Raw genomic sequence first — 15,262 nt, forward strand, 5'->3', positions numbered from 1 at the left:
ACAGCCCTAGTCTTCTGGAGCACAATTGCCTATGGCCCATGGAGTCGCCCTTTACATTTTTGCTGGATGACCTTCATGTCTGTATAAAAATTTCAGTTAAAATCTCCCTTAGTGCATTCAGGTATCCTCCTCACCTGCCAACACTCTTGCTGATAGCTCGTACTTTGTTGGATGCTTAAGAAAACCACAAGGGATAGGAGGCAAGAGAGGATTTTTCTGAGGACACACAAAGAAATTGGAAATCCTAGAAACCTTGTTGCCAGGGGCAAAATTAGTAAAGAAAGCCTCATCTGTCAGCAGCTAATACAGCAGCTCTGTGCTGTGATCCAAAGTCCTGCCATGTATCAGAATCACAGAATAATAGCATATGCTCAGTTGGAAAAGACCCATCACAATCATCGAGTCGGACTCCTGGCCCTGCACAGGACGTGCCAAGGATCCCATGATGTGCCTGAGAGCATTGTCCAAACACTTCTTGAACTCAGACAGGTCCTTGGCACTGTGACCAATGCCCTGGGGAGCCTATTCTAGTGCTCAACCACTCTTTGAGTGAAAAACCTTTCCCTGATATCCAACCTAAACCTCCCCGACTCAGCTCCATGCCTTTTCCTCGAGTCCTGTCACTGGTCATGAGAGTGAAGTGATTGGCACCTGCCCCTCCGCTTCCCCTCGTGAGAATGTTGAAGACTGCAATGAGGTCTCCCCTCAAGTCTCCTCCAGGCTGAACAAACCAAGTGACCTGAGCCATTCCTCATAAGGTTCCCCTCTAGACCCTTCTCCATCCTCGTGGCCTCCTTTGGATGGTCTCTAGTAGCTTCATGTCTTCTTAATATTGTGGTGCCCAAAACTGCACACACTACTCAAGGTGAGGCCACACTAGTGCAGAGTAAAGCAGGACAATCACCTCCCTTGACTGGCTGGCAGGGCTTTGCCTGATGCACCCCAGGACATGGTTGGCCCTCCTGGTCAGGGCATACTGTTGACTCAGTAGGAGTGGCTCATACCTCAGTCTTTCCCGGTAGTCTCTAAAGCACCTAAAGCTGCTGATAAGATGTAAAGTAAACAGCCCCTGTGCTGTTGCCCTGCCATGCTGCCATGTGCCCATCTCTTTTACAAGCAGAGAAGACAAAATTTACAGGAGTGATTAAAATAAGAACCTACTGGCTCTGGTTCTGTGTTCCAGAAAGGTAGTGAGAGTGGCAGCAGAGTGGGACCACTGATCTTTGTGGCCTAATGTGGCCTTGAGTCCACAGTCTCATGGCTTGAATGAATAGAAGTCCAGTCCATTTCACTGTGGAAAGCAGCAGGACTGCTGCTGAAACAAGGGGAAATAATCATTAGATTATTTCCATGTTCTTTAACTTGATTGCTTTAATACCTGTTTAAGTACATTTCCAGCCTACAGGAAAGTAAAATCTTTGGTTTTGTTCCTGTCCTGGTCTTGGCACAGATCAGTGGGAGGGGGCATGGCCAATACCCTAATATTATCATATCATTGCTGGGGACAGAGAAAGGGACTCTCGCTTCTGAGGAGAATCGGTTCCTTCTGGTGGGGGAAAGCATGGTTGGGAAGAGCCAGTCAGTATCGTCCATGCAAATAATTTCTTTGTCTTATACCTTTTGTTATTAATATTGTTGCTGTTACCATTCCTTATCTCATTGCTGTTTCTTATCTCTACCTGTGATCTTTGCCTTTTGTTCTTCCAATTGAAGGAAGGCGGGGGAGCAAGAAGGGCTGTTTTAGTGGGAGCACTAAATTGGGAAATACCATTCCGAAACCACGATAGTTCCATTATTTTTCTGACTACATTGAACAGCTATAACCCCTAAGGCCTGGGTCTGTCTTGCCACTGCCAGATCCACTGTCCTGCAAGCTAATTAAGCTTCACTTGACACAAGGAGAGACAATATGCCTCATGGATATACCTGGATCAGAAAAATGGGCTCACAGTGCATCACTTAAACGTCTTTGAATCAAAATATAGTGTAATGCATTATTAAAACTACTTACTTTGTGGTTTTGCCTCTGAAAAAATTTAGACTTAAGGCAGTAGAGCAGTGCTGTTCTAAGGTACTCCTCCTTTCTTCTCTTGAAAAAGTATTTTTGCTTTCCTTTTACAAATAATTTTTCTTCTGAACTGCTCATGCCTTAAATTTCTTCTGTCATCCGAGCATGTGCAAACTAACCATTGCCTTAACTAGTTGGTGAAAAGGGACTTAGAGGGTCTCTAATCCAACGTCCTTGTGCTAGTCAGTACTAACACCAACAAAAGAGAAAGTCAGCTGTAGCTTTTTCTGCCCTTTCGGATACAGACTCTGATATGTCTCTAGATAACCTGTTCTAGCACTGCGCCAACTTCTTAGTGAAACAGTTTTTCTTTTCTAGCACCCAGCCTGAACAACCCAAGATGGAATTTATGGCCATCATAATTTCTTGTGTCACCTGCCATTTGGGTTTATTGCCTTTGCAGCTCACCTTCAAGTAGCTGTAGGGTGTTAGTAGATCATCTCTGAAATTCCTCTTTGCCAAGCAAACAAGCCCAGCTCTGATAATCAATTTGTAGATCATGTGCTATGACCTTGGTAGTCCTCCACTGGACCCTCTCTATTTTCTCCACATCCCTCTTGAACTTCAGGGGCAGGAAACTGCACACAGCAGTCCAGGTGTGGCCACACCACTGCTAAGCAGACATGAATAACTTCTTTCAGTCTCTGGCCATGTTCTTCCTAATACAGTGTGGTGTGTGGGTTGTTTTATTCACAATCACAACTTACTGGTATCTATGGCAACTTCCAGGTCCTTCCAGCAGACTGCTCCTCATCCAATCAGTCCTCAGCCAGGAAAGATGCAATGGGGTCACTCTGCCCTGTTTCAGAACTCGACTCTCCTTCCTAAACGTCATAAGGCACCTGTTGACCCAGTTCTTTCATTTCTCAAAGTCCCTCTGGACTGCAGCTATGTTGTTCAGCAGTTCCATTGCTCACCCTGAATTCTTCTCATCAAAAATTTCTTAGTTCCCTTTTCCTGTAGAATGACTTACAATTATTCTTACCAAAGATATAGTCTACCCATTGAGCTGTATGACTGTACTTAACCAGATAGACACTTAGATGTCTCTGACCTTTCTGCTGTGAACTACACTGAGGCTAAAATACAGGAGCAGCTTTGAATTCTTTACTCATAGTAGGAACAAAAGAGTAAAACTGTTTGAGCCAGACGTGGCCAAGTATCCCAGGAACTGAAACACAAAACTGTGGGTAGCTGCTATGAATGTCAAACCCTTGAACCTTCTTTGGCAATGAGCAGCCAGAGCTGTTTAAGGCACTACCACTCATGCTAGGAAATGGAGGAAGTTTTTATTTGGTTTTCCATAAATATAGACATCAACTTCTGCTGGGTTGTTTGCATTAGGTTAATATTTCTGTAGTGTACAGGTGTTACTATTAGCTGTGAATGTCTGCTGTCTGTCTCTAGCCCTGTAAAGAGCAGAGTGTGGTGCTGTAAATATTAGCCCAGGCAGAGAATTGTTTGCTCAGCCTTCCTCTGTGCTACCTCCCCCAGTAGTTTTCTGATAGTACTCCTGACAAATGGACCAGGCTCAGCATCTTTTGCACTTCCCAGTAACGTCCTCTGGTTTTGACTCGAGAAGGGTTGTAGTGGTCAAATCCTGAAAAAAAGCCGCAGAAGCACCAGTGTGCTATAATCTTCATAAGATTAGTACTATAAAAAATAAGGTACGACTAAGTAACTCAGCACCTACAGCAAACAAAATACCTCCTTGGTCAAACCCCCTCTTCACTGGCTGTGGCAGTCATGGATGTAGAGAGGAAATGCCTAGCAGATCACTGGAACTGCTACTTGCTTTAATACAGTGATATACAGTAATTTCCATTCAGAAGCAGGAAGACTAATCTTTTTTAAAAACTCGAGAAGAGGAGGGCACCACTGAATTTGATTGTGAATACTTAATGTATTTGCACAGTTATTACACTTTCCGTTGGGGCTTTTGGAAAGGTGGGGTAAGTCTCTCTACTTATGCAAACAATTGACTTACAAAACGTTTCCCTCATTTTCATATACTAATGTTTGACATGTTGGACTGTAACTTTTTCCCATTGGTTAATTTGATCTTAGGATGCAAACTAAAAGGAAGCATCTGTTCAAAAGAAGCACAGCTGCCTAAATGCCACGTGGGCTCTCAGAAATGCCATCTTTTGTGTGAGTGCAGACAAGCAGCTCAATCAAGACAGATCCAGCAACAGGTAAGAAACTGAAATAACAACCTTCACAACAAAGCCAAAAGGAAGAAGCCGCAAGCTCAGTCATCCCGTCCACAGACGCAAGAATCACTTGGGGAATCTACTCAAAAGGCGGTCATCCTCCAAGAACACTCCCTCCCGTTGGGGACTTACTGTCCTTTACCCAAGTACGCCCCCGAGGGTGCGCAGTCACAGCTCTGCTCTCGGTACTGAGGTGCGCTATGAATCAATAAACAAACGCCTTGCGCAGCCCCTTCCAAAACGCCCCTTTTGAAGCATCCCTGCACTGCCCGGCCCCGGGCCCAGCGGCTTCCCGGTCGCCCTGGGGACAGCGGCCGCTCGATGACCGTCCCAGCTGCCCCGTCTCGCACCAGCCCGGACGGCAGCCTACCCTCTCCACCGGCCGTGGCCCCGCGGGCGGGTCTCGGACCTGCGGTGGGTCGGGCCAGGGGCGGCGCTCGCCGCCCGCACCTCGACGGGGCGGGCCGGGCTCAGCAGAACCGAGGCGGTGCCGCGCGCAGCATGTGAGCTGCAGCCCTGGCGCTCGGAGCCACCGACCGCCAGCATGGGGCCGGCGCTGCTCCTGGGGCTGCTTCTCTCCCGAGCCGGTAACAGCGCCCGGGGCGCGGGGCGGGCTGGGCAGGGCAGCACGTCCCCGTCCCTCTCCCGGCGGGCGGATAGCGGGATCGCCCGCATCCCGGTCACGCCGCGGGGCGGCTGCGGGTTGCAGGGGCGGCGCCAGGGTCGCGGTCGCTAGGGTTGACCGCTGCTCCCCCCGATGCCGGGCAGGCGCGGAGCGCGTCCCGAGCGCCGCGCTCCCAGCCCCTAACTGGCTCTCCTGGCTCCAGCTGCCCCGGGCGCAGGCGGCGGGTAGGAATTCGCGATTCAAACCGGGAAAGGCGGCTGCTGCTTTGGCCCGAACGGGGAACCTCCAGTGTAGTTGTGGCCAAACTAGAGGGACGCTCTGGGCAGGGTAACGTCTGCCCTGGAGGCAAGGCGTGAGGAGGTGAGAGGAGATGCCGGGAGCCGATCCCTGAATGCGGCCGGACGGGCATAACGCGGGGATTCCTTCGCCTGAGCTGGTCCCGACTGCGCCGCGCTCTCGCTGGCTTCGCCCAGAGCAGTTTTTGATACCTACCCCCCATGCATTCCCCCTCTGGAATGCTTCAGGCCCATAGCTTTCCGAGACGAGGCTGAGTTTGCCAAGACCAATCCAAGGAACTCCTGCAGAGATGAAGCTGATTGTGTTCTACTCTGCCTCCTACTACTGCCAAATCACAAGAACTGAGGATTGAAATTATTCCTTTTCCCAGTTCATATCTTGTTCAGTCTTCAGGGCTGATGTGACTAGGAATAAGGAAATTAGAAACTGCTCTGAAGCATTCCTAGTTTCTGTCTAGGGGTGCTTTGCACTCAGAAAAAGCTGCAGCTTTTTGACTGCTAAAAGATGGGCTGCTGCACTTAGACCACAGTAGCAGCCACACGATTACAAAAGATTTCCCACAATTTGCCATGTCCAAATGCCAATGCTTCTTTGGTAACTGTGTTTAATAAAGGAAGGGCTTCTCTTCTGTGACTGTTGTCTCTTTAAATAGTGTGGTGCGCCAGGGGCAACAAGATAGACATATCTATATGACAGGACATTGAAAAGGGAGAATAAAGGTGTATTGTATTACCTATCCATTTTTTCTAAGGTATAAATAATCATAATGTGTTAATTGGTTATTACCTTTTAACGTGTTTTTTTTAAAATGTATTTTAAAAAATGGGTGGGATTCCCATACACATACATCTTTAACATGTTCTGCAACCTAGACCAGAGATCTAGGGAAGAATTAGCTTTCTCATTCTTTCACATTGTTACTGGACTACTAAGACAAGATTTTAAAAAAATTGAATAACTTGCCAGATTTCGGGGCTTACAACAATGCACAGCTAGTAAATTATGTCTATAGAGGTCATCATGTTTTAAATTTGAGGTTTAGAGTAGCCTCGCCTGAACCCACTGTGCTGGATACAAAGCATTCCTGATGAGAGATTTTTCAGGGAGCTTGAAAAGTCATCAAGTCTCTATGTAAGAGGCAGGTGAACTACAAAGTACAGTAAATTGCTAGAAGAACAAAGAATCTTGTACAAGTGAGACAGAGGTACCTAGATAATATTACTGGGCTGTAGGGAAACTAGAAACTTTGAGAAGCAGGCTGGCATGGAATTATGCATTCTACTGCTTACAGCAAATAAACTGATGAAGCAAAAGTGAAGGAAGTGAGAGAACAAATTACATGGTGAAGATGGTGCACTGGGCAATATGAGTTGCACCATAGTGATGGCAGACTGAAATAGTACTACTGCACCTGCTGAACAAGAGAATGATAGGTAAGATGATGTACCCAAAGAACACTACAGATAGATGTAAGGCTCCACACAGTCATTTCCTAAAGCCAGCCAAGGAATATTGACCTGAAGGGAAGAAACATACCAGCCTATATAGAAATTTTATTAGCAAACTCTCTTGTTCTGAGACTTCATTGTACTTGTACTATTGTACTATTAACATAGATTCATATACTGCAGAAATGAAGAAAGATTACAGACTGAATTCACCTACCCATGACAACATAATCATAGAATTATTGAAAGACTTGGGCAGGAAGGGACCTTAAAGATCATCTTGATCTACCCCCCTGCCATGGGCAGGGACACCATCCACTAGACCTAGGCACTAGGTTGCCCCAAGTCCCATCCAACCTGGCCTTGGACACTTCCAGGGATGAGGCAGCCACAGCTTCTCTGGGCACCCTGTGCCAGGCCCTTACCACCCTTTGAATAAGAAGTTCTTCCTAACATCTAATCTAAATCTTGCCTTTTTATTTTAAAACTGTTCCCCCTTGTCCTATCACTATCTGCCTGTATAAAAAGTTGCTATCCCTCCTTTTTTATAAGTCCACTTTAAGTACTGGAAGAGGTCCAGTGGAGGTCTCCCTGGAGCCTTCTCCAGGCTCAATAACGCCTTCTCTCAGCCTCATAGCAGGGGGTGCTCCAACCCTCGGATCATCTTTGGGCCTCCTCTGGACCCACTCCAACAGGTTGATGTTGTTCCTGTGCTCAGGGCCCCAGGGCTGGATGCAGCATTGCAGGTGGGGGTCTCACGAGGGCAGAGCAGAGGGGCAGAATCTACTCCCTTGACCTGCTGGCCATGCTGATTTTGATGCAGCTCAGGACATGTTTGGCTTTTTGGGCTGCAACTGCATGTGACCAGCTCACCTCAAGAACTCCCAGGTCCTTCTCTGGAGGGCTACTCTCAACTGGTTCATCTCCCAGTCTGGACTTGGGTCTGGGATTGCCCTGACCCAGGTGCAGCACCTGTACTTGGACTTGTTGAACCTCAGGAGGTTCTTATGGGCCAAACCTTCATCTGCATTTTTGGTAGGGATTTTAGGGACTGGGTTCCATGTACTTTAATTGACTATGTATCAGCACTTCCGTATGAAGCTACTTGCATCCTTTATTAAGGATTAATTTTATTATGCAAAAAAACCCCACCATTCTTAAGTCTTCAGGCTCATTAAAGTAGTTGTTTTTATACCCTATAAATGGTTTTCTCAGTACATCTCTTAATGACCAGCATATACTTTAGTAATTGCAGCAGCACTGACTCATGGTACACAGTATGGTATTACTATGTGCTTATTGCACTGCGGTTTTCAGCGCCCAGATAGAAGAGCTTCTTCAAACAGGCCTCAGCAACCGTGAGGTTTCGCAGGGATTTACTAGGCCATAAAATACAGAGTAATCCCTGATCCTGGCTAAGTTGAACAAAATTATTTTGGAGGCTTTTATTTAACCTTTTATTCCCTCTTTCATTTATACTCATCCTTTTTTTTCTAAATGGAGACAGCTCTTGTTTCTTACTACTCCACATGAAAGATCCCAACAAGTTCTGTGTCTTGCCAGGAGTCCTTGTTGAAAACAGGATCCCTGCAGAACAATGACAAAGTGCTTGTGTGGCATTCATCTTGACTGGAGTCCTAACAGTCTTTTCTCTACTTGATCAGGAGACCTCATGGCTCTGCCCAGCAGTGACTGTGTTGTGGCAGAGCAGCTGTGCCTCTCTGACTCCACCTGCAATGCCACGTACAGAACCCTGGAAAACTGTGCCCTGGCCAAGACTCGCCTCCTTTCACTGGATCATGATAGCAGGGTCAGATGTCTGAATGCAGAGCTTGACCTCGGGAACAGCTCTTTGCTGCACTGCAAGTGTCACCGGCGCATGAAAAAACAGGAGCACTGCTTACGCATTTTCTGGACTGTTCACTCCAGCATGACAGATGGTGAGATGAAATAATATAAATTTACAAGTTACTAGTAAGGCTTACCCCCACCCCCCAGCTGAAATCAACTGTGAAAGTCCACTTCCCAGCACTGTAGGTAATTGCTCTGGAACCATATCTCCTGGTAAAGAGAATTCATTACTGCTCTGTTTGATAAGCAGAGAAAACTCATCTGGTATGGGACCAGCCCTTCAAATACACCAGTGACCCTAAGAGACAAAGACAGCTACACTGAGATAGTTAGATTTAGCGAAAATTACCTCAAAATGCTACTGTCTGTCCATCACTGAAAACACATGTGATTATGACACATATTGCCATGGCATCCCTAAGTGTTCTGCTGCTTTCTTTTGTGGGATGTTTCTACTTGACCTCCCACTAGAGCCTGCCTGTGCTGCTCAGCTCCTCACACTTACTGAAGCAGAAAAATCCAAATGACAACATAGACCAAATTCCAGCTGGACAAAATGTAATGAGGGTTTTACACAGTAATAGCTTCACATTTCCAGAAGAACCATTCTTGGCATTTAGCTTTGAGTGAGACAGAGCATTTCTGAACTCCAGCCTGAGGAAAGAACCAGGCATAAATAAGAAAAATATCCATTTAAGAATAAACAAACAAACATACAAATAAGCTGGTCCCAAAGCATTTCTCCCATCTCCCACTGCATAAAATATCTTGTATCTTGCCTAGGTTATTTCAATTTGGAGACCTCTCCCTATGAGAATCCAGCAAATGAAGAACACTGGAAGACAGATTATAATAAACTGGCAGCTCTGGTCTCAGGTAAGAATTGTAATGGTTACATGATATAATGCTGCCCTCTCTTACTTTTTCATGGGTTGAAGATTATTAAGAACAATTTGGGGTAATGGCCCCTTTAATCAAAGGAATGTCTGCTCTGGCTACTTGCCTAAATTTGTCACTCCTACCAAGTGTAAATATAGCCACAGATCCAGGCCCATGAAACCAGTAATAACCCACAATGATCCATCTTCTGAAACAAGCACCCTACCATGAACCAATTAAAAAATACTCTTTTGTAACTAGTATAATTACAGTGTCATACTGCGGCACATAGAAGGACTGGTTTGCTTTGTTCTTTTTGATTTTTCAAATCTGACCATCAAGAAAGGAGTACTCTTGCTTCCATACAGAATCTCTTCTGGAGACTTGCTTCATGGTTTTTGTGTTTCTTTTGGCTTTATAGGCTCACAGTTAGCAGGAGATGCAACAAATTCATGCCTGAAAGCAACACACGTCTGTAATCTGAGCAAGAAGTGTTTTCGTCTACGCACAGACTATGCCTCCATCTGCACCAAGGGAGCAGGAAGTGAGGATGTGTGTGACCGCCGCAAGTGCCACAGAGGGCTAAGAAATTTCTTTGAGAAAGTTCCTGAGGATTTCACCAAAAGGATCCTGTTTTGTCCATGTCAAGATGAATTTTGTGGAGAAAGACGCCGGAAAACTATTGTTCCTGATTGTTCCTTTCAGTATAACACCAAACCAAATTGCCTTTGGCTTCTGGACTCCTGCTTAGAAGACCATATCTGCAAGTAGGTCAGGCAGCAGAGGGTGTTATCCAAGAGAACAACATCGACACTGATGGTCTCATTTTCCTTCCTACAGATCCCGACTGGCTGACTTCCAACAAAATTGTCAACCTGTAGACATGTCTCCAGATGGCTGCTCTCTGCACAACCATGCTGCATGCCTGCAGGCTTACATGGGGATGATTGGTAAGTGACATCCACAGAAACATACATGGTGGATGCTTTCAGGCCACAAACTTGCAGGCACACTGATGCTGTGAAGGACCATCTTGGTCTCCTGCAGGAGGTAGTGCTCAGTATACCAGAGAATATGCCTTACTAATTGATGCTAGTGCTCTGCCTTGCCTCTGAGGTAAATGCAGTCCAAAGAGAGATCTTCCATGGCATTTTTTCCTGTACTTTGCCCCATCCTTGCCTGAGATTTCTGAACACCTCTTTGCATCATCAGCTGGTGGAAAGTCCTCTAAGTGCCTCCTAAACAGCGCTCTGTGGGCTTATGTGAACTAAGTAATTTCTAATGCTGGAGTTACATCCCATCACAGCAGTGATTAAACATGGCATTCCATCACTGCCTGACTTTTAGACTCCTGATGGCTTGTTAGTATTGTGCACACTATGTTCTCAGGGCCAGCCAGAAGATAGCACTACTGACTGTTAGAAGGATGGTCATCTTTGGTTTTAGTAGTTTACTATCTGCCAACCTACTAATACTTTTGCAGAGTGGCTCAAAGGAAGATGTAAAGAGCAGCAGTACCTCAGAAGCTGTAAATCTAGACTATACCTTCAATTTTTCCAGATGGCTCAGCTGGTTTTGTGCTAAATGAACACTGCCTGAGTGGCACACTACAGTTGTGCAGTATTTGTTTGTCAAAAGGCACCTGGCTACACAGTGTTGCCAGCTACACAAGAAGCAAGGGTACCTTTTGCTGCCATGTCAGTACCACAGCTGAGTCCACGAAGGTCCTTCACATCCTAAAATAAAAATCCTTCGCAATTTAATGCTTGCACCAGCTTCAGTTCTCAACACATCTCACAGAGTGCCTGAGTCAGGGGTAGCAATCTCAACACTTTCTCACAGCCCAGCAGACTTCAGGTAGGTTCATCAAGCCTGGGCCACCTAGCTGGCACTCCTGGCCTCGCCTGGGTAACATGCTTATTACAGTGGAAGGCTTCTACATTCCTTTAGGGCAGCATTCCTAAAGGGCAGCATTTCCTTTAGTATAACATGATTCATAATGCTTCTTTCCTCTGGGGGTTTGGGACAGGCACACCCATGACACCCAACTATGTCAGTAACTCCAGTGTGGAGGTCTCCTTGTGGTGTACATGTGAGAACAGCGGCAACCAGAAGGAGAAGTGTGACCAGATACTCGGCATGTTTGAGAGCAACAAATGCCTTGGTAAGCATCAGTCACATCACAGAGAAACAGCTGAGCAGAGGGAAATTTAACTCCTGTGGTTTCAAGATCCTGTGTTGCATTGCTCTTGTGTATAGTTCTACCTTCTTCTGCAATGTCTCTGTGATCTCCTCTGCAACCTATGGGACCAGCCTGGATCTGCTCTAAGAAGTGTTTCTGTATCTTTTGGCAACATTTCTGTTCGTCTCAAACACCCTTGAAGCTATTTCCAAATATCATTCAAATGAAGGGTGCTGCAAAAACATCACGATGGGGAGGTCAGACATGCTGTATCCATAGGTTGCTGAGTAACTACACCTGTGCACCAGGATTATGGGGTCAGGATTCCCCTCCTCATCCTCTGTTTCTGTACTCACTCCTGCCCCTCACTTAGTCAAGGTAAGTAGCTTCTGATGCAGCCTATTACTAGATTCAGTGTAGCAGTTGCAGAAGTCCTGTTACATGCAACTGTGTAATCCTAAATCTGTATTTCTTTTCTCGCCCTAGCATTTTAGCAACATACCTTAATGAGATTTAAATATTTTATGTTTATAAAAGCTTTAAAAGGAAGTAAAAGAAAATGGCATAATTACATAAATGATTAATATTTAAACCTACCTCCTGCAGTATATAAAAGCCTTACACCCAGCACTATAGACACATCTACAATTTAATCATCTCATCTGAGATACTACAAACCTGCCCCTTACAAAATACAGAGTTGGGAAAGTCACAGAGGGACCCAAAAGTCTTCAAGTACAGTTCAAACTGTTCTTGCAGTCTGCTCAATCTCACAAGTAAACCCGCAAACTGACAGGCCATTCACCAAACAGAGAATACGTATTTTCTAAATCAAGGCCACACAGCCCATGAGTGCCTTTCCTAAAATAGCTTTTTTAGACTTCTGTTCGCTAGACTCCAAGGTGTGCACAAGGAAAGTACAGTAAGACTCTTGCTTTACTTCTATTTGCAGAAAATACCATTTGGTCTCAAATGCACCTGAAGCAGACAGCTCTAGAAAGACAGGAAGACTTACTCTATTCATCTTCCCTAAGCTTCCAAGGAGACAGTGCCAGCACATCTCTCTCTTCAGACACGTCCCAGGTATGCAATGCTTTGTTGCCTTCACAAAGCAGTGAGTCAAGTAGCCTAGAGACAGTAGTTGAAAAACCTTAGATCTGGAAATACGTGACTTTAAACATCAAACCAAGGGATACCATGTGCATGCAGAACACTGGACTACTCTACCTTAAGTTATTCCTTCCACAGACAAGCAGAGGCTGTATGTCTGGCCACAGGAGTTTCAATAGTCTCACATTAGTGCTCAGAACTGGAGGTTCTGCAGCCAGAAGATTGAGCATAAGTGTGCCTAACTGGGATTCATCCCTGCTTTTTATTTCCTAGGTGGCTGAAGGGAAGAAGGAGCGAGACAGCTCCGTACAGAGCAGTATGCCTATAGCCTCCTCTGTATATTCTGGAGCTACTACTTCCTGGCCTTCCCTGGCTCTGTTCCTGCCCCTGTTGCTGAGCCCACATTAACGTAGCATAAACGGAATCTTTCCTTCCCATATTATTAATATTATTCCATATCCAGGCATGTCCCAATACAGATTTACCTTTGGGAAACAGAAGGCTTTCAGACAAGAGGAATGGCCTTAACCCAGAATGGCAATCACTGGAAACCTCCAACATACTTGCACCCTGCTTTCCCCCCATCAGTTTGCACTGAGCTCTGCAGGTATGGTTCTCACCATTGCTTCTGCTGTGCACACATTTTGAGTAACAGGCTAATGTTCCAGCTTAATAGGTTCAATCAAAGGTCTGATTTCTGTCAGAACTTCTGCAGAGTTTGGTTTCTGATTGTAGGGATGACCTGACAGTGTCTCCAACCACCCCACCATCTGGAGCTCCTCCTCAGGCACACAATCATTGAATGGTTTGGGTTTGAAGGGATGTTAAAAAATAATTTAGCTTCAACCCCCATGCCATGGGCAGGGACCACCTTCCACTAGACCAGGTTGCTGCAAACTCCGTTCAACCTGGCCTTGAACACTTGAAGGGATGGGGCAAGCACAGCTTCTCTGGACGACCTGTGCCAGTGCCTCACCACCCTCACAGGGAATCATTTTTTCCTAATATTCAATCTAAACATACCCTCTTTCAGTTTAAAACCATTGTTCTATATCCTGCCCGTAGAGGCCCTGGTAAAAAGTCTCTCTGTGCTTATCAACCTCCCTTATGTATTGAAAAGCCACAACAGGGTCTCCACAGAGCCTTCTCTTCTCCAGACCAAACCACATCAACTGTCTCAGCCTTTCTTCATAGGAGAGGAGTTCCAGCCCTCTCATAATTTTCATGGCCTCATCTGGACCTGCTTGAACAGGTCCATGTCTGTCATGTACTGGGCACCCCAGAGTTGGATGCTGAACTCCAGGTGGGGAGGTGGGGTGGGGTAGAGGAGAACAATCTCCTCTCAGCCTGCTGGCCATGCCTTTTTTTATGTAGCCCAGGCTGCAGGATGGCTGCACATGCATTTTACCAACTCATGCCTAATTTTCGTCTACCCATATATCCAAGTCCTTTCCTGAAAAGCTGCTCTCAAATCCATTCACTCCCCCACTCTGTACTGATATTGGGAGTTGTCCTTGCACTTGGACTTGTTCAACCTAATGATGTTTGTTGGTATCCAATTCTCAAGCCTATGAAGGCATAGAGTAGAGCATATCATCCTAAAGACTAGAAGCCTGTGCTTCAGGGTGGGTCGCAAGTAAAGCTCAATAAACATACACATGAAGTCCTTGGTAAACACCATCTCTGGATTACTTTCAGTTCCCTTTTCAAATCCATTCTTTTAAGTATATGAAAAATACCAGTCCAGATCAAGAGTACTATACTAGAGTTTATGCTCCATTCTGTTTTGTCCCTTCAACATATATATAATCCATTATCGCTGCTAGCAACCCACTTGGGTTTTGTTGTTCAAGATGAATGGTGCTCAACTTCTGTAGATTTAGTCTTATCTAGCAAAAGATGATCTTGCCTGGCCTCAGGACAAATCTTCTGGGTAACTCTTAGAGAATGCATTTGGCTCACTGAAGGTGTATTGACCACAAAACCCTGGGACATTCAGTCGCAAAAATCTCCTTGTACCTGTCCACATATTCAAGTTACCATTGTCCCCTTCCAGCCACCTGCCCCATCTTCCTCCTCTGCCAAGCGCTATTTCATGACCTGTTTATTCTGAATGTAAACGTGTGCACTGTGTAACTGCTGTTAATTTGTACTGTGTTTGTCTGTTAAAATGTGGTGTTAAGTGATTATTGATTTCTGAGCATAGGTTAACAGTCTACAATCAATTGTGTGCAAAAGTTGCCTCATCAGCCAGCCTACATTTTCAAATAGCCAGAAATTCAGCTCAAAACCGCTGCTCCATGCACACATATAGTACCCATTGCTCATCCTGAGAGGCAACAGATCTGAACAATATTATACACATCCAAACAAGATTACAATCCCAAACAGAGGCAGAACAGCTGAGTATTTCTTTTTATGCTGTTCTTTATCTGTTGCCAGGGAAGCACCAGCTAGGTGCTAGGTGCTATGCTACCAGCTAGGTAGTATGCTGTGATTCCCAGTCACTGTCAGACACCTTATTGCAGAATCTTACATTGTCGTGTGTATTGAAGTAATTATCCTTCTGCAGTGGTAATATTTCCATTC

General features: G+C 45.5%; 1 protein-coding gene across 1 annotated transcript; it reads left to right on the forward strand.

Annotated features, from left to right (window-relative positions):
* Window positions 1-4,750: 4,750 nt before the first annotated feature.
* On the forward strand, window positions 4,751-13,543 carry GFRA3 (GDNF family receptor alpha 3). Its single transcript, XM_042016099.1, has 8 exons — window positions 4,751-4,868; window positions 8,316-8,591; window positions 9,286-9,378; window positions 9,803-10,148; window positions 10,222-10,331; window positions 11,411-11,545; window positions 12,516-12,646; window positions 12,947-13,543. The coding sequence occupies exons 1-8, from the start codon at window positions 4,826-4,828 to the stop codon at window positions 13,079-13,081; spliced, it is 1,269 nt and encodes a 422-aa protein (XP_041872033.1). The 5' UTR covers window positions 4,751-4,825; the 3' UTR covers window positions 13,082-13,543.
* The last annotated feature ends 1,719 nt before the right edge of the window (window positions 13,544-15,262 follow it).

This window comes from Corvus kubaryi, unplaced genomic scaffold, assembly GCF_017639235.1.
Source record: "Corvus kubaryi isolate FWS band 111438036 unplaced genomic scaffold, C.kubaryi_AGA036_p1.0 split3-37374, whole genome shotgun sequence".
NCBI classification, from domain to species: domain Eukaryota; kingdom Metazoa; phylum Chordata; class Aves; order Passeriformes; family Corvidae; genus Corvus; species Corvus kubaryi.